The sequence below is a fragment of the Lactuca saligna genome, chromosome 7, assembly GCF_052625555.1.
Source record: "Lactuca saligna cultivar CGN05327 chromosome 7, ASM5262555v1, whole genome shotgun sequence".
NCBI classification, from domain to species: domain Eukaryota; kingdom Viridiplantae; phylum Streptophyta; class Magnoliopsida; order Asterales; family Asteraceae; genus Lactuca; species Lactuca saligna.
In genome coordinates, this window is record NC_136423.1 from 45,560,023 (window position 1) to 45,580,914 (window position 20,892).

General features: G+C 37.1%; 1 protein-coding gene across 2 annotated transcripts; it reads left to right on the forward strand.

Moving 5' to 3' along the window:
- The first annotated feature begins 14,133 nt into the window (after positions 1-14,133).
- Positions 14,134-15,473, forward strand: LOC145007573 (heat stress transcription factor C-1b-like). Of its 2 annotated transcripts, XM_078966490.1 has the most exons (3): positions 14,134-14,324; positions 14,405-14,560; positions 14,643-15,473. In XM_078966490.1, the coding sequence occupies exons 2-3, from the start codon at positions 14,405-14,407 to the stop codon at positions 15,417-15,419; spliced, it is 933 nt and encodes a 310-aa protein (XP_078822616.1). In that variant the 5' UTR covers positions 14,134-14,324; the 3' UTR covers positions 15,420-15,473. The 2 variants fall into 2 exon arrangements, with proteins under 2 accessions (XP_078822616.1, XP_078822614.1); XM_078966488.1 differs by having other exon boundaries at positions 14,135-14,560.
- Positions 15,474-20,892: the final 5,419 nt, after the last annotated feature.

Consider the following 20,892-nt stretch of genomic DNA (forward strand, 5'->3'; position numbering starts at 1 on the left):
GTAAACTCTACATATGATAGTTTTTCAAAGTGTGTTTCGTTCATATAGTAAACCCTAGTGTAATGCTCACTCATTATGTAAAGTATAACACATAAAGTGACTTAACTGATCACATATACCTAATGTAAAAATGGAGCATTTGATTTGTATTTATATATATATATATATATATATATATATATATATATATATATATATATATATATATATATATACACGTTTTATTTCCACAAGACTAGGTGTTATTGAAAATATATATTTCATACGAGGATACTCATGTAGTAGTTTATGAATCATATATTTCATACGGGAATATTCATGTAGAAGTTTATGAATTATATATTTCATACGAGAATACTAATGTAGTAGTTTATGAATCACATAGGATTACTTAGATAAAAAGTTTATATAGTGAATCGTTAAGTTACACACGATAATAACCGCATGTTTTAATTGCATTCCCCCCCCCCCCCCCCCCTAATATTGTATAAAAAGCATTTATCAAACATTTAAAAACGTAGTTTATAGGGGTATGAACTCACTTGAAAGATTGAAGAAGGCAAGATGAAAACCGAGCAGAACTTTAACTCGAGAAAGCTGATTTTCTCGGGATTCTCGGGAATCTCGGGAGCACAAACGACCTTCGGGGCTTGATTATGGAAACCGGGGCTTCGGGATATCACGTGCACGACAAACGAGGTAAAAATGCAAGAAAGAGGAGAGGAAATGAGAATTTTCCCCGGAACCCTCGCATCCCTTTTATAGGAGCTGGGAACCGCCTCGGTACGCTAGGCATACGTGTGCGTCATGCGTGACCACATCCTCGACTGCCTCGGAGCTCGGATGGGATAGGGCATAGCTTCGCATAGGGGGCGATGTGGACGATCCGAGGCCTAGTCCTCGAGTACGTTGGGCGTACGCTATTACGCTGGGCGTAACTTGGATTGGCCCGGTGACTTCCCCTTCGGATAATACCGAATTTTGATTTGAATTTAAATTTTTATTATTTAGTAAACTTTAAAAATTTATATCTTCTTCATACGAACTCCGTTTTGGACATTCTTTATATTCACGTGTAGGTGAGAATATGCTCTACAACTTTTGTTTAGACTCCATCGACAAATTTTGAAATTATTTTTATTATTTATTTTTAAAAGGTTGGGGTAAGAAAAGTTCATTAGAAATCCATAACTTCTTTATCCGATGTTTGTTTTTGCCAGACTTTTTACCGTTGAAATACCATTGTCGAGACCTTCGATTCTCATTTAGGTCATTTCGGCCAAAAGTCGCTCGCTCTCCGTTTCGAGTTTTTAGCTATCTACCGTTATACCGAACTTGCAAAAATCATAACTTCCTCATACGAAGTCAGATTTGACGTTCTTTTTATGTAAGCTCACAGTTTAATGATATTTAACACAATAGGTAACCAGATAGAGACTTTTGTACATTTTATTTTTAAAGTTAATTTCATTACTTTCGAAAGTGGTTACAATACTTGGTTTTTTAAGTCATTACATAGCATCGAAATATCGGGTTGTCACATCATCCCCCCATTAGAGGGAATTTCGTCTCGAAATTTAACGTAAGAAAAACACTTGTGGACTAGGGAAAAAGATGTGGGTATTTGTGTTTCATCTGATCTTCGCGTTCCCAGGTGTATTCAGGTCCACGCTTTGCATTACAGCCGACATTCACGATGGGTATGCGACTTTGTTTTGTTCTTATAATTTCCCTATCCATGATTTTAATTGGTTCTTCTATAAAATGGAGACTCTCGTTGATTTCAATTTCGTCTAGAGGGACGACGAGGGTCTCATCAGACAAACATTTCTTTAATTTTGACACTTGAAAGGTAGGGTGTACGTTATTGAGTTCTTGCGGTAGATGAAGTTTGTAGGCTACCGGGCTGATCCTTACAAGGATCTCGAATGGTCCGATATACCTTGGGTTTAGTTTCCCATGTTTTCCGAAACGTATTAACCCCTTCCAGGGTGAGACCTTTAATAGCACTCGATCTCCTACCTAAAATTCCAAGGGTTTCCGTCTTTTGTCTGCATAACTCTTTTGTCTATATCTTGAAGCCTTTAGTCATTCCCGAATTTTTACAATCTTCTCGGTTGTCTCTCTTATGATTTACAAGCCAGTGAGAGTGTTGTCGGGTACTTGTCCCTTGGCTAGTAGTGTGTCACCTACTTCAGTCCAGCACAATTGGGATCTGCACTTCCGTCTATAGAGGGCTTCCAATGGGGCAACTTTAATGCTGGAGTGATAGCTATTGTTGTATGAAAATTCGACTAGTGGTAAATGGGTATCCCACGCCTTACCAAAATCGATTACACAATCTCTTAGCATATCTTCCAAGGTTTGTATAGTCCTCTCACTTTGACCGTCGGTTTCTGGATGGTAAGCAGTACTCATGTCGAGCCTCGTTCCCAGAGATTTTTGTAACGATTTCCAGAATCGCGAGGTGAACCTACTATCTCTGTCGGAGATAATGGGTATTGGTACACCATGTAGTCACACAATCTCTCGGATGTAGCTTCAACCTAGCTTCTCCATCTTGTCGGTTTCTCTTATTGGCAGGAAGTGTGCGGATTTTGTTAACCTATCAATGATTACCCAGATGGTGTCTAGTCCACCTGCTGTCTTGGGTAATTTGGTTATGAAGTCTATCATTATTTGTTCCCACTTCCACTCGGGTATTTCGGGTTGTTGCAGCAATCCCGATGGCTTCTGGTACTCTATCTTGACCTTAGTGCAAGTCAGACACTTGCTCACATAGGTAGCGATCTCTGCTTTCATGTTCGGCCACCAATACAGTTTCTTGAGGTCTAGGTACATCTTGTCCGAACCTGGATGCACGAAGTATCGAGTCTTATGAGCCTCGTTCATGACTACATCTCTGAATCCACCAAACTTCAGTGTCCAGATCCGATCCATGAAGTAATGGACTCCGTCACCCTTGACTTCAAGATTCTTGTCGATTCCTCTTAGAGCTTCACCTGCCACATTCTCTGTTTTCAAGGCTTCCCTCTGATCTTCCTTGATTTGTGTGGACAGATGTGAATGGATCGTCATGATTAAGGATTTCACTCGGCGAATGCAGCGTCTGGAATGCAGCATCTTGTTTTCCTTCCCAATTGAAAGTTACACCCTTATGTGTCAAGGTGGTGAGTGGTTTAGCAATCTTCGAGAAGTTTTGTATAAATCTACGGTAATAGCCAGCAAGGCCCAAGAATTGTCGAATTTCCATTGGGGTTCTTGGAGCTGACCAGTTCTCGATTACTTTGATTTTGGAAGGGTCCACGTGTATTCCATCTTTGCTAACCACGTGACCTAGGAAATCTACCTTCCGAATCCAAAACTCTCACTTGGAGAATTTTGCGTATAACTTCTCTTTTCTTAGCATTTCCAAGACTTGTCGGAGGTGTTGACTTTGATCCTCTTTATTCTTTGAATAAATGAGTATATCGTCTATAAACATGATCACAAATTTGTCCAAGAATGAACGACACACTCGGTTCATTAAGTCTATGAACACCGCCGGTGCGTTTGTTAATCAAAAGGGCATCACTACAAACTCATAGTGACCATAACGAGTTCGAAAAGCTGTTTTGGGAACATCTCCTTCCATGACTCGTAGTTGGTGATATCCGGATCTTAAGTCGATCTTTGAGAAATAACTCGCTCCTTGGAGTTGGTCGAACAAGTCGTCAATGCGTGGTAGTAGGTATTGGTTCTTGATAGTAAGCTTGTTAAGTTCCCGGTAATCAATGCACATACGGAAAGATCCATCCTTCTTCTTTACAAACAAGATTGGTGCTCCCCAAGGTGAGAACCTTGGCCTGATGAACCCTTTGTTGAGCAGTTTGTTTAATTGGCTGGATAATTCTTGCATCTCAGCGGGTGCCAGACGATATGGCGGCTTAGCTATTGGGGTAGCTCTGTGAATTAAATCGATTCTGAACTCGACTTGTCTTTCTGGTGGGACTCTTGGGAGATCTTCAGGGAAAATATCATGAAAATCGCAGACATCTTGAATGTCTTTGATGCTCTTCGTTTCGTTTTCCTTATCTACTACGTGGGCTAAGAAGGCATAGTACTCCTTATGTAGGTATTTCTGGGCTTTGACGCAAGAGATGATTTGTAAATTGGTACCGGGTTTATCCCCATAAATGACAAGAGTTTTGCCGCTTGGTAGGTTTAGGCGAACGACCCTTTCGTGGCAAAGAATATCAGCATGGTGTAGGCTTAAGCAATCCATACCGATGATGACATCAAAGCTCTTTATAGTGATCGGCATTAGATCGATTTGAAATGAGTGTTCGTTTAGAGTTAGTATGCAACCTATGTACATATCATTCGTGCTTTCTGTTCTACCGTTTGCCATTTCAACTGTGAATATCTTATTGAGTGTTTTAGGGTTCTGTTTTAGTATATGCTTGAATTTATGACTCACGAAACTCCTCTCCGCACCAAAATCAAAGAGTATGCATTCATAAGCGTTATTGTCATTGTTGTTGTTGCTTCCTCGAGGTTGTTTCTGTGCGGTAGTTGCGAAGTTTGGCAAACCCCATGGTCTACGAGAGCTTGTGCCAACTGTTTGGCGCTATCGAAGGTGATTGGTTTGGAAGCTAGATGTAACGCCCGTAGATCCAAGCTAGTCGATTTAGAGATAATAGGGGTCAAAAATGACTTTTTTGCAAAATATTATTTATAATAAATAGTCTTAATCAAGTTTTAGAATATGTCTCAACATTTCCGTACATATAAAGAATGCCGAAATCCGAGTTATAACAAAGAAGTTATGGTTGTCAAAATTTTACGGCAACACCGACACGACACCGGGAAGCGTAAATAGTAAATTTACGATGGAGTGACTTTTAGCCTGAGCAATATAAATGAAAGTTGTAGTATATGTTAAACCAAGAACATACAAAAAAAGAACACCCAAATCTGACTTCGTATGAGGAAGTTATGATTTTTCTAAGATTCGGCTTAGTAGTGCACGACCCGAAACTCGAATTTTAGTTCGAGCGGTTATTGGCTTACGCGACCTAAATGAGAGTTGAAGATCTCATGAATAGGAACTCAACGGTAAAGAGACAGATGAAAACGGAGTCCGTATGAGGGAGTTACGAATTCTTCGCGATCATTTAGCTGTCTAATCTCCATGTACTATTAAATTTAAGATCGGTCGAGAACTATCCGACAGAGTCTAAATGAAAGTTGTAGATCTTGTTTTTACCTACGCGTGGATATAAACAACATCGAAGACGGAGATCGTATGCGAAAGTTATGGATTTTTGAAAATCGACTGACTTCCACCCTGTGTGCGATGCCACGTGTCAGCACCAGGCTGCATCTGGCTGTAGCCAACCTGGCTCACGATGTGAATATTAAAAATTCACGACGTGAACCTTCCTTCAGCCCCTATAAATAAGTGGTGAGGCCTCCATTCATTCCTCACACCTCCCCTCACTTCCCTCTCTCTCTCTAGAACTTCTCTCTGGCCCTGAAACCCCCCGAAAGCCTAGGGAACCTCCCTAGCACGAGGCGGAAGCCCCGAAACGCCCAACAGCTCCGAGAAGAAGAGCCTTTCGGCTCGGGAACGCTGTAAGTGAGCTATTCCTACCCTATCTTTTGTATAGCTTATGTTTTAATATAATAACGTTATTAGGGAATTATGATGAGTATTTGGGATATTATTATGAGTTATATAAGAGTGTTTCTTAATGCTTATATAATAATAATAATAATATCTAGACTATTAATTAGTCGCGGTTAATGTTAGACTAAACTCTAGTGGTAATGATACTAGGTTTTGTCCGAGGGAAATTGTTTTAAAAGTAACGAAGTGCTGTCCGAGTACCGAGTCATCACCTTTCATGTGAGTGCATAGTTACTTTCATCTTACACATAGATATGACGTATTTTATATAAATTACGTGCTATGTGTGCATATTATCTGAGTACTTGTTGTCTATGCTAGATGAACGATTTTATACATGTTTTAAATGATTTAAACTGTATATGTATTTTATATCTACGATAATGTTGGGGTAAAACATTGGTAGATGTAATAGATGGAATATGAGTTGGATGATGAGTTGAGAGGTGTTATAGACCATGAGGTGAGGGTGAGAGGTGGAAGATGTGAGAAGCCTTTTTCCCAAATGATGGCCCTATCATTCAGCAGAGTATGGATGACAACCACATACTATTCTAGACAGTCAAGTGGAACATTAGCAGGCTCGCAACCTGTAGGTGTTGTGAACGATTTATTCACCCGCTGTACTCTAAACCCTGGTGATCATGCAGACTTGATGCCTAAACCCTAGTGATCATGCAGACTTGATGCCTAAACCTTGGTGATCATGCCAACTTGATGCCTAAACCCTGGCGACTATGCAGACTTAGTGATTGTTGTGTAAACCATGGCAACGATGGATTTCTTGCCGATTCCTTAGGATAATCCTTAGGAATGAATGAACGAGGAATAGTTGATTCTTAGGGTAGATCCTTAAGAGTAAAGAAGATAATGGGGATGGGTAATTGGGTCGATTGTTTGATTGTTAAACATAATAATTATATTATTGTGGTTTGAAAACGCTATGTACTCACTAGGTTTCCCAACCTGACCCACTCAGTTTATTTGTATCACAAGTGTCGATATGAAGTGACATTACACTAAGAGATTAAAGAGATGTAGATCACTAGTGTAAATAAATGTAAGTCCGTTTATGCTTATGTTCCTGTATTGATGATGACATCCCAAACGTTTTTAAAATGAATAAAATACGTTTCTTCGAAAATGTTTTGATAACGTATTTATCGTATTTTTCTGGGAACAAATTCCGCAACATTTTTATGAAAAGAAGTACTCTGATTTTTATAAAGCATAAAAAAAATCGGTCTTTTCTGGCCGTGAAAATGGGGATGTCACACTAGAACACTTCCTCGAATCTGGGGTGACAGTCCCCAGATGTACCTTTCGATCTTCTTGCTCTCTAGAGCAACTATTCTCGGGCAAAGGATTGCCAAATCACTGAACCTGTTGGTATAGTTCGTGATATCTGAGCCTACCATGGTAAGGCCCCAAAGTTCATGTTCGAGCTTTTCCAATTCGCCCCATGGACAGTACTCCTGCAGTAAGATTTGTTTTAGGTTCTCCCAGCCCATAGAGTTAGCCACTACTAGCGTTAGTGACTTGACATGGCCATTCCATCATGTCAGAGCTCTCTCAGAGAAAGTACAGGCAGTGAACTTCACTTTGTTCCCTTCCGGACAAGAACAAATTTCGAAAAACGCTTCAGTTTTCTCTATCCACTGTGATAGAGCCATTATTCCTCTGGCCCCATTAAAAGTAATGGGTTTGCTATTCATGAAATCTTTGTACGTACAATCCCCTGGGTGACCTTGATGTTGGCCATTTGTAGAACTATTTACTCCCCCACCAGAACCATTGTTACTCATTTGGACCATTGTCGCTGTTACTGCAGCTGTTACCGCAGCTATCAATGTGGCATTTTCTATTGTGGGAGGGGGTGGTGGTGGAGGTGGTGTGTTGTTGACATGGTGCGTAGATCTACGGGGCGGCATTGTGCTGATAAAGAAATAGAATGAAGAACATAAGTTTTTAGTGTGTTAATAAATTTGTCATTTTTTTATCAATTTATAAATTCAACTAAACTACCCATGGTTTAGAGTTTGAATGATAATAAAAGTTTGCACAGTGCAAGATAAACTTATGAATCTGAGTGGTAGTCAAAGAATTTACACACAACAAAATTTCTTCACATGCCGAGTTACATTTAGAGTTAGGAAAATTTTCGACCCTTCTAAGGATCTCCGTTACAGAAGTTAAAGAAAATAAGACTTTAAGCTGAGTTCCTATTCTATAACAAAATTTTGGGATTTAGCAAGCACTACTTGCGACGTAGGTTGTGGTTGGAGCTTGACTCCGCGACTGATTGCTTTGCTTCCATAACACGCCTATCGAAGGTGGCTTGCTGTTCCCTCATCTCTGCGAGGGCTGCAATTATTTGTGCTTGGAATGCGTCAGCATGGAGATGGATGTCATCCTGCAACCTATCCAGTCGACGGATGTCGGAAGTGTGAACTTGTACTTCCACATTGACTTCGAGAAGTCGATTTGCTTGGACCCCGGATTGATAGGACTGGTTGGCCAGTTTTCCCACCATGACCGAGAGTGCTCGGCCTGCTGAACCTCCGTCCCTGATGTTCTAAAAGTCCTAACACATACCGTAGGGAGGGCGTATCCCTTGTTGTTGGCTCCAATGGTAGAGGTGACTTCCCAAACGGGAGTCGATCCCTGAAAGTTCCTCCTAATAGCGGGAGGTTAAGCGGCTGGAGGGTCGACTACTTCTGGTTCTGAGTCTGTCCCAGAGTCATCCCCTTCCTCCAACTAGATAGGTTCTTCATCCTCTTCGGGATCCTCCTCTACCCATCCTCCATTGCCCTGGTTCGGGTAGTAGGGGTCCCCTGGTGGTTGGAATCCAACCATTTGACTATATGAGAATAGGGATATAAGAAATGAACAAAATTTGAAAACATGTAACACTAAACACGTCGATTAAACTATTACATGCACCAAATACTCCTATAGTATTTAAATTTGTATGTTTGATACTAGTGTTTATTTTGGTAAGTTTTGACTTGTTGCTTACTACGACCATTCCTCGACATACGTTAGTCCAATCTCGGATAAATATAGTTGATCAGGCTATATTAGTCCCAAATTTGATTACATATATCGAGAACAAATCGTAGTGTCCAACTCGTCTTAATACTTCTTGTATAGTTCTAACCATGAAAATATATCGTTGTATGCATGTATTTGTACTTTTACGACCAAAAATAATCTAATTAAATGAAACGAGGTTTTAGGTGTAAAAACGTTTTTTCAGAGACCTTAAGTCCCTATGCATTTATAGTTTGTATATCTTATGTGGTTCGATATACTTAGTTCACTATAAACAATGCTATGATACCAATCTGTCACACCCCAAAGCAGAACGTTGGAATCGTTCGAGGGTGGATGACTTCATGTAGTATCGTAACAATTGAATACATAGTAAAGAAAGAAATACAACCATCACATATATGATTTAAAATTTTACATTGTTGAAAGGTACTTGTTTCAAAATAAATTATAATATTATGATTAAAATGAAAATTAACTAACGCCGCAACGTCCCTTCTTCAAAAGCTGCAATTTACCTGTATTACTGAATCCCTGAGAAATACAAGTGGTTTTGAAAGAGTAGGTCAACATTTAAGCTGGTGAGTTCATAAGTATTTAGTGACAATGTTTCTATGAAATAGAATGAAAATGGTTTGTACATGTTACATGTTCCTAGAAAATCCCATATTTTCTACTATAGTAGATGGTAGTTTGGTTTTTCCAAAACTGTAATGCAATAGTGCTTTACATGCCTAAAATAGTAGTTTTATGTGTAAATCGTTAAGGCATTTGAAAAACTCCGTAAATCAATGTGTTTTTAATACTTCTTATGAGTCTTATAACCATGCTATTTGACCAGGATGTCTATATCAACGTTCTTCAGACGTTGGAAAGTTATAACGTTTGTCATCCCAGGCATGCCGGCCTAGCTGTAGCTAACAACTTAGGTGTGAGATTATCAATCCCGTAAAGATCTATACACAAGTATCACGCTCCCCCTACAAGGGATGATGGTATATAATATAGGACTTAAAATTGATACTCGAAAGTACGTGAAATGTCTCACAAAATTTAGTATAAAACAGATTTTACGTATGAAAATGTTCATTTGTTCTTATATATGAAAATATCTCTTCGATATAGTAATCCTAGTATGTATGTGTTCATGATTTTCTCATAAACTATACCTATTATAGTTTTTCAAAGTGTGTTTCGTTCATATAGTAAACCCTAGTATAATGCTTACTCATTATGTAAAGTATAACACGTAAAGTGACTTAACTGATCACATATACCTAATGTAAAAATGGAGCATTTGATTTATATATATATATATATATATATATATATATATATATATATATATATATATATATATATATATATATATATATAAACACGTTTTATTTCCACAAGACTAGGTGTTATTGAAAATATATATTTCATACGAGGATACTCATGTAGTAGTTTATGAATCATATATTTCATATGAGAATACTCATGTAGTAGTTACACACGATAATAACCGCGTGTTTAACATGCATCCCCCCCCCCCCTTTTTAATATTGTATAAAAAGCATTTATCAAACATTTAAAAATGTAGTTTATAAGGATATGAACTCACTTGAAAGATCGAATAAGGCGAGATGAAAACCGAGCAGAACTTTGACTCGAGAAAGCGGATTTTCTCGGGATTCTCGGAAATCTCGGGAGCACAAACGACCTCCGAGGCTTGAGTATGGAAACCGGGGCTTTGGGATATCACGTGCACGAAAATCAAGGTAAAAACGCAAGAAAGAGGAGAGGAAATGAGCATTTTCCCCGGAACCCTCGCATCCCTTTTATAGGGGCTGGGAACTGCTTTGGTATGCTGGGCGTACGCGTGTGTCATGCGTGACCGCATCCTTGACAACCTCGGAGCTCGGATGGGACGGGGCATAGCTTCGCATAGGGGGCGACATGGATGATCCAAGGCCTAGTCCTCGAGTACGCTGGGCGTACACTGTAACACCGGGCGTAACTTGGATTGGCCCGGTGACTCCCCCTTCGGATAATACCGAATTTTGATTTAAATTTATATTTTTATTATTTAGTAAACTTCAAAATTCATATCTTCTTCATACGAACTCCGTTTTTGACATTCTTTATATTCACGCGTAGGTGAGACTACGTTCTACAACTTTCGTTTAGACTCCGTCGGCAAATTTTGAAATTATTTTTATTATATATTTTTAAAAGGTCGGGGTAAGAAAAGTTCGTTAGAAATCCATAACTTCTTTATCCGATTTCTGTTTTTGCCAGACTTTTTACCGTTGAAATACCATTGTCGAGACCTTTGATTCTCATTTAGGTCATTTCGGCCAAAAGTCGCTCGCTCTCCGTTTCGAGTTTTTAGCTGTCTAGCGCTATACCGAACTTGCAAAAATCATAACTATCTCATACGAAGTCAGATTTGGACGTTCTTTTTATGTAAGCTCACGGTTTAATGATATTTAACATAGTAGGTAACCAAATAGAGACTTTTGTACATTTTATTTTTCAAGTTAATTTCATTACTTTCGAAAGTGGTTACAATACTTGGATTTTTAAGTCATTACATAGCATCGAAATATTGGGTTGTCACACTATCTCCCTCATTCTCTCTCTCTCTCTCTCTCTCTCTCCCTCTCTTCGATATATAAGTCCATACACACACAAACACACAGAAAGAGGAGGTCACGTTAATGGCGATCGATTGATCATTTGAAAGATTAGCCGATGAGACTCAAGTATTTATCCCTATGGAGTGGGAAGAAGCAATAGATATCATTGCTTATGATTTAATCACTTATCTATCTACACAAGACCTCGCCCATCTACACGTTGCTAGTCAACCGCAGCTATCGTCGACGTTTATCATCCTCACCTCCTTTATGTCTGACGTTGTCACCCCTCACCCCTTGTTCCAAACTCTGACCGTCCAACTTTATCATCTACCATCAGTAACAAACATACAAAAAAAACCCAATCAGAAAGCTCGGTCGAATATCTCTCATTGGAAATACTATCAATAATGGTGCTCCAAACTTCGATTGATTCTCTCTCACTTGAGATGGTGTTATGGAGATCAGTACTAAGTTGTAGGTGGAGGGTTTTCCAGGTTTTTATTTTCTGTTTGTATTCGTCACTTCTAGATGCGATGACATAGGTCGAAGGGTTCGATTTGGGGGGTTTAAGTTAATAAAATTTTATTTCAAGGAGCTTTCAGGTCTATGGATTGAATTTGACTTGATGTTTATTTTGATTACATGTAACATGTAGAAAAATCAATTTTTTGGTTTACTTATCATGATTTTAGGTCATCAAATCTGATTTGAGGTTCATTAAGTTTTGTTTTAAAGGGGATGAGACCCGACCTCCTCACCAAAGAAGATGGTTGTGAAGAAACATGGGAAATCCTTTTCCCTATGTGGGATTTTAATGGTGGATTGAAACAGAGAAATAGAAGCAAGAGCAGTAGATGGATTTTCTAATTGAGATAGAGATATCTCATCCGTTTTCGATTTGCCAGTGTAGTGAAAAAAGAAAAATAAAGATCAATGGGGGGATTTTCAGAAATTGAGCACATATGTTTGACTTTATCTCCTATATCTGGTGATTTTCAGAATTCGATAATTCTTGAACAAACCCAAAAAATCTTCTCGAGTGGGTGCGTGTGTGTTGAAGAGCAAACCTAGAAAATACAGTTGGGGATTTAAATTTTTTGTTCTTAAGTGTGTCAGTGTATGTTAAACAAATCCATAAAATCATGTTCGCCTTATGGTTTTAACGATTATATATATATATATATATATATATATATATATATATATATATATATATATATATATATATATATATATATATATATATATATATATATATAGAGAGAGAGAGAGAGAGAGTGTGTGATAGTGTGTATATGTGTGAGGGACGGGGTGGGTTGTATTTTTTTTTATTTTCTATTTAAAAAATAGTGAAGTAAATAGAAAGAAAATGAAAAAAATAAATAAATAATGCAAAAATCATTTTAACCGCTTCCAAATTTGAGACAAACCAAAATTGTAACAAAATAAACTTATTCAATACACATTTAATCCTTAATTTTTTTTGTACACATTTAGTCCTTAATTTCTTTTTGTTGCAATTTTTTTATTTATTTTTTACTTTTTATTATTTTTTTTTGTACTCATTCAATATTTATTAATGTTTTCTTTAAGTTTTTCTTACAACATCTTACATGGAACAATCATTAACGATGTGTTTTAGGCTTTTGATGCTTATGTTCATCGCGATCTCGACTACTTGGTTGCTTAGGTCGTGTGTTTTGAACGTCATAACTTTTTCATACTATCACGGATTTTAAAGATCTTTATATCTATGCGTTTGAATTTTAGTCTACTACAACTTTCGTTTAGATTACTCCCGTTAAAAAGTAATATATTTTTTAATTACGAACTTTATATCCATACGTTTTTTATGAATGCATGTATGTATTTTTTTTATAAAATCGTAAGTAAAAAAATATATTATATTTTAATGGGAGTAATCTTAACGAAAGTTATAGCAGACTTAAAAAACGAACACATAGATATAAAGATCGATAATATTATATATTGTATGAAGAAGTTACGACGTTCGGAATACAAAACCTAAGCCAAACCACAAGACCTATGCAACCAAACAGTCGAGGCCGCGATGAACATAAGCATCAACAACCCCAAACACCTCATCAATCAGGGACGGACACATGATTTGGTAGTAGGTGTTGCCGGTCCGTAGTAGGTGTTGTCGGTAAGTAGAAAAAAGAAAAATTATCGAAAAAAATCGAAAAATTTACACAGCGTACAGAAAAATCAGGGATTGTCGGTGCCACTGCGGGTACCCAAAGAGAACCGTCTCTGTCAGCAATGATAGTCTCATGTTAGATGCTGTGAGAAAAACTCATTAATATATCATTCATTGGTACTGAATTGGTACAAAAACAAAAAATGATTTATTTTGAAACAAAAAAAAAAGTATTAATGATTAAATCAACGTGTACATAATGAAAAATATATTACCCTAATAAGTTATTTTTCCTAGTTAACCTGGAATAACCGGTCATAAAAACTGGATATGTACAGTTTAACAAGTTGAAAGGGTAACTGTGAACAAAAAACAAAAAAAAAAAAAAAAAAAAAAAAAAAAAAAAAAAAAAAAAAACCAATGACCAAATATGTAAAAATCGAAAAATATATTACCTTTTTAAGTCATTATCCCAATTATATAACTCCAAAAAATTTATGAGCAAAGTCTTTATTTTTAATAAACTAAGGGGACCAAATTTGCAATATTGTGAAGAAAATAAAATAAAACTTTGTGAAAACAGATATTTGTGGATGCTCTAATAAAATACACTTTCTGTTTCAAGTTTCATATGACTCCCAATGTACGACTTCCAAAAAAGTGGTCCTCACATATATTAACACAGTGCTACACAATGCTTCTTCGTGGAATCATTTTTGTTAAATCACACAAATACACACACAAACAAACACACACTTCGTCTCCTCCGGTTCTGGTTCATATTTAGCTCACTTTAGAAGAAGAAATTCAGGTGAAAATTCGACATTTTATGTTCATAAAATCATGGAATCTAACGAAGTAATCGCACCATTCATCATGAAAACTTATCAGATGGTCAACGATTCTTCCATAGATGATCTAATCCGGTGGGGAAACTCCAACAACAGCTTTATCGTCGTTGACTCTTTAGCTTTCTCACAACGCCTCTTACCTGCTTACTTTAAGCACAATAATTTCTCCAGTTTCATTCGCCAACTCAATACTTACGTAAGTAATTGAAATACCTTTTAGTTCATATTTAATTTATGTGTTTGTGTTTCTGATTTATTTGCGATCGATGTTTATGTAGGGATTCAAAAAAGTGGATCCGGATCGATGGGAGTTTGCGAACGAGTGGTTTTTGAGAGGGCAGGTGCATTTATTGAAGAACATTGGGAGGAAGAGGCAAGTGAACAGTAGTAGGGGTAAATATTCGGGGAATATGCGAGGAGATGATGAGGAGGAAGAAGAAGAGATGGTTATGGAGATTGCGAGGTTAAAACAGGAGCAGAAGGCACTAGAAGAGGAGCTCGTTGGGATGAACAAGAGACTTGAGGCGACGGAGCGGCGGCCGGAGCAAATGATGGCGTTGATTTGTAAAGTCGCTGAAGATCCAGAGATTTTATCACGTATGATGCTTGAGAAGGTTCAGCGATCTAAACGACTGGTGGATAAAAAGAGGCAACGACGATTACTCACTCCTCCGACGTCGCTGCCGTCATCGTCGAGTTTCCCGATATCAAATTCGATTAAACGCGAGGAGGATTACGGCTGCCAGAGGGTTGGCGGAGACGTAGTTTCATCATCGGAAGGATATTACGGTAACGAGCAGTTATGGAGATCACAGCCGTCTCCTGTTTCTCCGTCGACTGTTTGGCTGTGGAATAAGGACACCCGTGGCGGCGGCGATGACGATGTTTGTTTTCCCGTCGTATCAGAGCCGATGAACGGAAGTAACATGTACTCAAACCATACGGGTGGTGGTGGTGGTGGTAATAACGTTTACTTTGGCGACGGATCAACGGATCCCGATGTTAGACCTCCACCACCGCCGTATCCATTTTCCCTCCTCGGCGGCGGTTTTTAAATTTAGTGTAATTTGTTGTTTGTCAGCGATTAGTAAATCTGAAATTCTGAATTATATCTTATTTGGTATTTTGTATAGTTATAGAAAATCCTTAAAAGGTTTTCATCATCGAAAAATAACAAACAAAATTCGTTTAGATAAACATAATCATAATGTTATGATTTTTTTTTTTTTCCTACAAAAACATCGATCAAGTCTTCAATCCGTCAAATGTATAATGTTATTAAGATTTTAGTATTTACATAGAGATCATAATCATACTAAATATGATCAAGAAAAACAAAACTAAATATGATCAGGATTCTCTAAATCAATTTAATTCTTCAAAGTATATGATTTGCTACATAATATTTAATTTTTTGTAATTTTGACAATTTTTCACAAATGGACCTAATTTTTGTCGAATTTTCTTTAAAATATTTGTAATAAACTTTTATTTGTATAGATAGGTCATATGGAGCAAACCTTTCATTGTAAGTTGTGTTTTTAGAGAAAACTTTGTATGCAAATGGTACTTTTGATTAACTCTGTTAAAATATTATAAGTAAGTCTATTTGGAGTTACATTTTTGCCCTCATTTTTTTTATTTTAATTATTTTTTTTGTTATTTAAAAAAGAAATGAAACATTCTTCATTTTTCCTTCACTCCTCTCTTTCTCTTTCACTTTTTTCTTCATCTCTAGTCCTTCAAACCACCACCACCACAACTACTTTGATGCAATCTCCCCACAACTACTTTGATGCAATCTCCCGGCTCCCTAGTATACCTCATTATTGTCACAACATCTCCACCACCAATCACAGATCAATCTCCGCTTCGATGACTTCTCCTCATCGACTTCTACAACCAAAATGAAAAGAAAAATCCTGAACTACAAATGAAAATCAACATGAAAAACAAAATTCAAGAACCAGATCGGATTAAAATCCCTAAACCAAAATCAAAATCGATTATCTGGATGAGAATGAATTTCGGGTAAAGAGAGAATCTAGAGATAGAAATCAAAGCTTTCATATTTATAAATCGATTCAACTGTGATGGAGGGTGCAGAATGCGATCGATGATGGATGGAAGGGTGCAGATCGACGGTGGTTGTTTTCCGTTTATAGTGGCCATCGACGGTTGTTGTCATAATGTTTCAAGAAGTTAGGGGATGGATATGGTCTTGATTTGCATGTTTTAATTCAAGAAGGTAATCTATTTTGACTTCCTTCTTCCTCTGATGTATCTATTCGACCACACCCACCCTCCTTCCAACCGGATGGAAATCTACAACCACCACCTTTATTTAGCCCCTTTAGAGACCATTCCCATCTTCTACCGGTACTAATCACCCATATTTCCACAACCATGGTCGACATCACCATTCCAACCTCACATACCATACATCCAACCACCAAACTTTTATCATCGATTTTGAAATTAAAAATAAGAAGGTAGGAGAATATGCAAATGAAAGAAGCAATGATGGAGATGGTGGTAGCTGATGGCGACAGAGCATATCGACAACGGTTGGTGGAGATGACAACACAGTAAAATCGACGATGATCATGGTTTGGCTATGATGAGTGGCGACAATCGGTCTAACTATGGTGGATGATAGTGATCTAACTTTGGTGGGTGGTGGTAGTCACGTTATGGCGGAGGTGATTTTCTGGGGGTTTATTTGGATTGTTTGGGTTTTCATTTACGAGTTTGTGAACCAAAGGGATAAGAGGAAGTGAAGATTTGGAGGATGAATGAGTTTATCGAAAGACTCCAAATGATCCTTATGGATTTGTGTGTTTCTTTATGGAGAGAGAGAGAGAGAGAGAGAGAGAGAGAGAGAGTAATATAAAATATGTGTAATATGATATTTTCATCTATATTTAACACAAAAAATAACGATGTTAGTCATAAGGACCACTAGTATGCAATTTCATGCAAAAAAAATAAAGTTTCAAAATGATCATTTTATGGAATAATTGAAATGAATTATGACCATTTGTAAAATTGTCTATAATTTTATTAATTGAATTATGTTTGGATGTCATAAATAATTTATCTTTAAGTATTTTAGTTTAGTCTTGATAAGTTAAAAAATAGATTATAAGTTAAAAAATAGATTATAAATTATCATTTTAAAAAAAGTGTTCTGTCTAATATTTCAACAAGTTTATATAGCATTTTCAAAATTAAAAAAATTTACACTTTGTTAAAAGAATAAAAACAATTGTTCATTAATTTTATTGTAATTTTTATATTTGTCAAACTTTTTCATGTAATAATTTTGTTATGAAAAATGATAAAAACTTTTAGATGTGTTAATTGTAAAATAAATTTATTTAATCAACTATTATTAGTGTCAATGATTAATAAATTTGACATATTTTATATTAACCGTCAATAATGTATAGAAATATCATTTTGTTCATTTTATTTTTCATATTTCAAAAATAAAATAAAGTCACTAATCACATAAACAATCAATTATGTAGTTAAAATCAAAAGGTGATTTATTTGTTTGATATTTGTATCAATTTAAATATTTTGACATCAACATTTTTAATATATAATTTTATTAAAAAATTTTAAGTTTAATATGAGTATTTAATAAATCAAATCAATCAATCATGAAATATCTTGGACAAATTCTCAATTTTTTTTCACGTGCCCTTCGGTTTGAAAGTCAAGTATCATAAATCAAAAGTATTTGGTAATGGAGCCTCCCCTAGTGAAACTAATAGGTGGGCTAATATTCTTTGTTGTGAAGCCGTCACCCTTCCTTTCACATACTTAGGTAAGCCGGTGGGAGCAAAGATGAATCTCATAAAAACTTGAAGTCAATCATAGATTGCTTTAATTCTAAAATCTCATCATGCAAAGCAAAAATTCTATCTTACGGTGGAAGACCGACTCTTATAAAGTCGGTGCATGGAAATCTACTAACTTATTACCTTTACCTCTTTAAATCACCCGCTAGTATACTGGAAAATCTTGAAATGATCTGGAGGAAATCCTTATGGGGTGTCATGAATCAAACTATATAATTAATTGTCTCGTGGAAAAAAAAAGTGGTTGCATCAAAAGAGAATAGGGGACTTAAAGTTTGTAACGCCTGATTCTTGGTACACATTTAATTATACCTTATTCGCTTTTGTAAAGCTACTCGACGAGTTGGAAGCCCTAAACTCGTCGATTATAAATCAGATTTGACGCGTGATCTTAAGTCACCTACTTGACGAGTTGAGAGCCTTGACTCGACAAGTAGGGATGCTAGGATGAAACCCTAATTTCAAGGTTTTGCACCCTATTTAAGGATCTTAATCCCCACCCCTCAACTTCATTTACAGCCTCCAAGTCCCAAACCCTAACCTATGAAACCCTAGTGTTTTGCTTGAGATTGTGAGCCATTTTGAGTGATCTTTGTGTGTTTTTGAAGCTTGTGGAAGAAGAGAAAGCTAGAGGGCTCAAGTGGGAAAGAGTAGATCTAGAAACTACACATCATTTGCTATATTTTTTAGTAAGCAAGTCCCAACTTTACTCAATGGTTTCTTTGATCTCTTCTTTTCATCTTTATGAGGGTTTTGGTCCAAGCTAGCATGTGAAGAATGGACAACCCAAGTGGATATTCTTCCAGATCTAGGATCTTGAAGGACTATTATGGCATAAAGGTGCAAACTTTATGCCATAGGAGTCCCCATGCAAGCCATAGAGTGTCATTTTGGCCCTTTTTAGCCTAAAAGTTCATGCATGGAAGCAAAGTCTAAGACTTTACGTGTTCATTTGGTATCTAGGACTTAGATCTCGTTTTTCATGTTTTGAGTTGGAGGAATAAGGCTTTTGGACAAACATCTATGTCCTAAGGAACTAGGGTTTTAGCTAAACCCATTAAGATGGGTTATTAGCCAGTAAAGTTGGAAACTTTACCCTTAAAAGGGGCAATTTTATGGTATAGACGAACTTTGGACTTTGGAACTGAGAGTAGAGGCTTAATCTGTTAAGATGACCCAAATAGACAGAGGAGCTCATCGAGTCCATAAGGGAACCCGACAAGTTGGGTCGTGTTGTCCCGTTTCAGATTAAGATAGAACTCGACGAGTCTGTGAAGGGACTCGGCGAGTTGATTCGCTAAATCGTGACTATGAGCATCCTAATAGAACTCTATGAATCGGGGGGACGACTCAGCGAGTTGGGTCGCAATTTCAGGACTGTTGAGTTAAATAACTCGGCGAGTTGATAGGTCAACTTAGAGAGTTGGTCAACCCAAAATCCTGACTTTTATCAGGGTTTAAATGGTCATTTTATCCTTAGAAGAATTATCAGTTTTTGTCTAAGTGTTTATTTTGATGATGATCGCAGGAGAGTCGATTGGAGCAACCATCAGAGATTCCTCACACGAGATTTCAGCAGTCAGCTTGAGAGGTGAGTTTTCCTCCAGTAGGAATGAGTCAAAGGCACCAATGTCGGGCTGTTTATGTATGTCAGCATATGCCGGACATATGTTCAATGACAGGGTTAGTCCGATGTAGATTATATGTTCCGAACTTCGGCCTGATGCCGGGGGAAGCCCAAGGAATGTTTCTATGCTTGATCTCTTCATGATTCTTGCATGTGTTTGTTTATGTATTCCAGACTTCGGTTCGATGTCAGGGCAAGCCCGAGGAGTGTTTAGTTTATATGTTACGTGTTACGTGTTACATGTTCTGTATTTTAGTCTAATGTTGGGGAAAGCCTGAGAAAGGTTTCGCTTATATGTTTATGTTATATGCTTGTTGATATGTTATATGTATATCGGACTTCGGTCCGATGCCCCGGGAGGGGGGGGGGGGCTGATGCCAGATTCGTCTGATCTCCGGTGGGGCCTGTTGTAGTGGGCAAGGCTTAATCTATGCTATTATGTGATTATGTTGTATGGTATGTGGTAGTTTGGGGAGACTCACTAAGCTTCATGCTTACAGTTTTCATTTTTGTTTTCCGGTACTTCCACTAGCAAGGGGAAGAGCTCGGGATGACTGCATAGCACCCACCACAACTTTTAGCTTGGGTTGATTTACTCTGATGTTTTGACATGATTTTGATATATTGACAGTTGATAATAACATTTATGAGATACACGGTTTATGATTTTCATATGATGTATGATACTCATTGTTTTTATTTATGAATTTAAAACTAAAATTTTGGACTGTATTTTTGGGACGTTATAAGTTGGTATCAGAGCCTTGATTTGAGGTATTCAGGCACACTCTCAGGTGTGTCTGAACTCAAACTAAGGAATTGGTATAGAAATTTCAAAAGAAAATCATTTTTATAAAAAGAACTTTGAGAAAAAGAAAAGAATTTTAGAAAAAGCGAAAAGAATTTAAAAAAAGATAGAGAAAAGGGTGTGGTGCATGAAATAAGCCAAGCTCAAGTAAGTACTCACAAATTACCCATACAAGTTTATGTTATGATATGTCTATGAGAACTGCATGCTAGATTAGGGCTAAG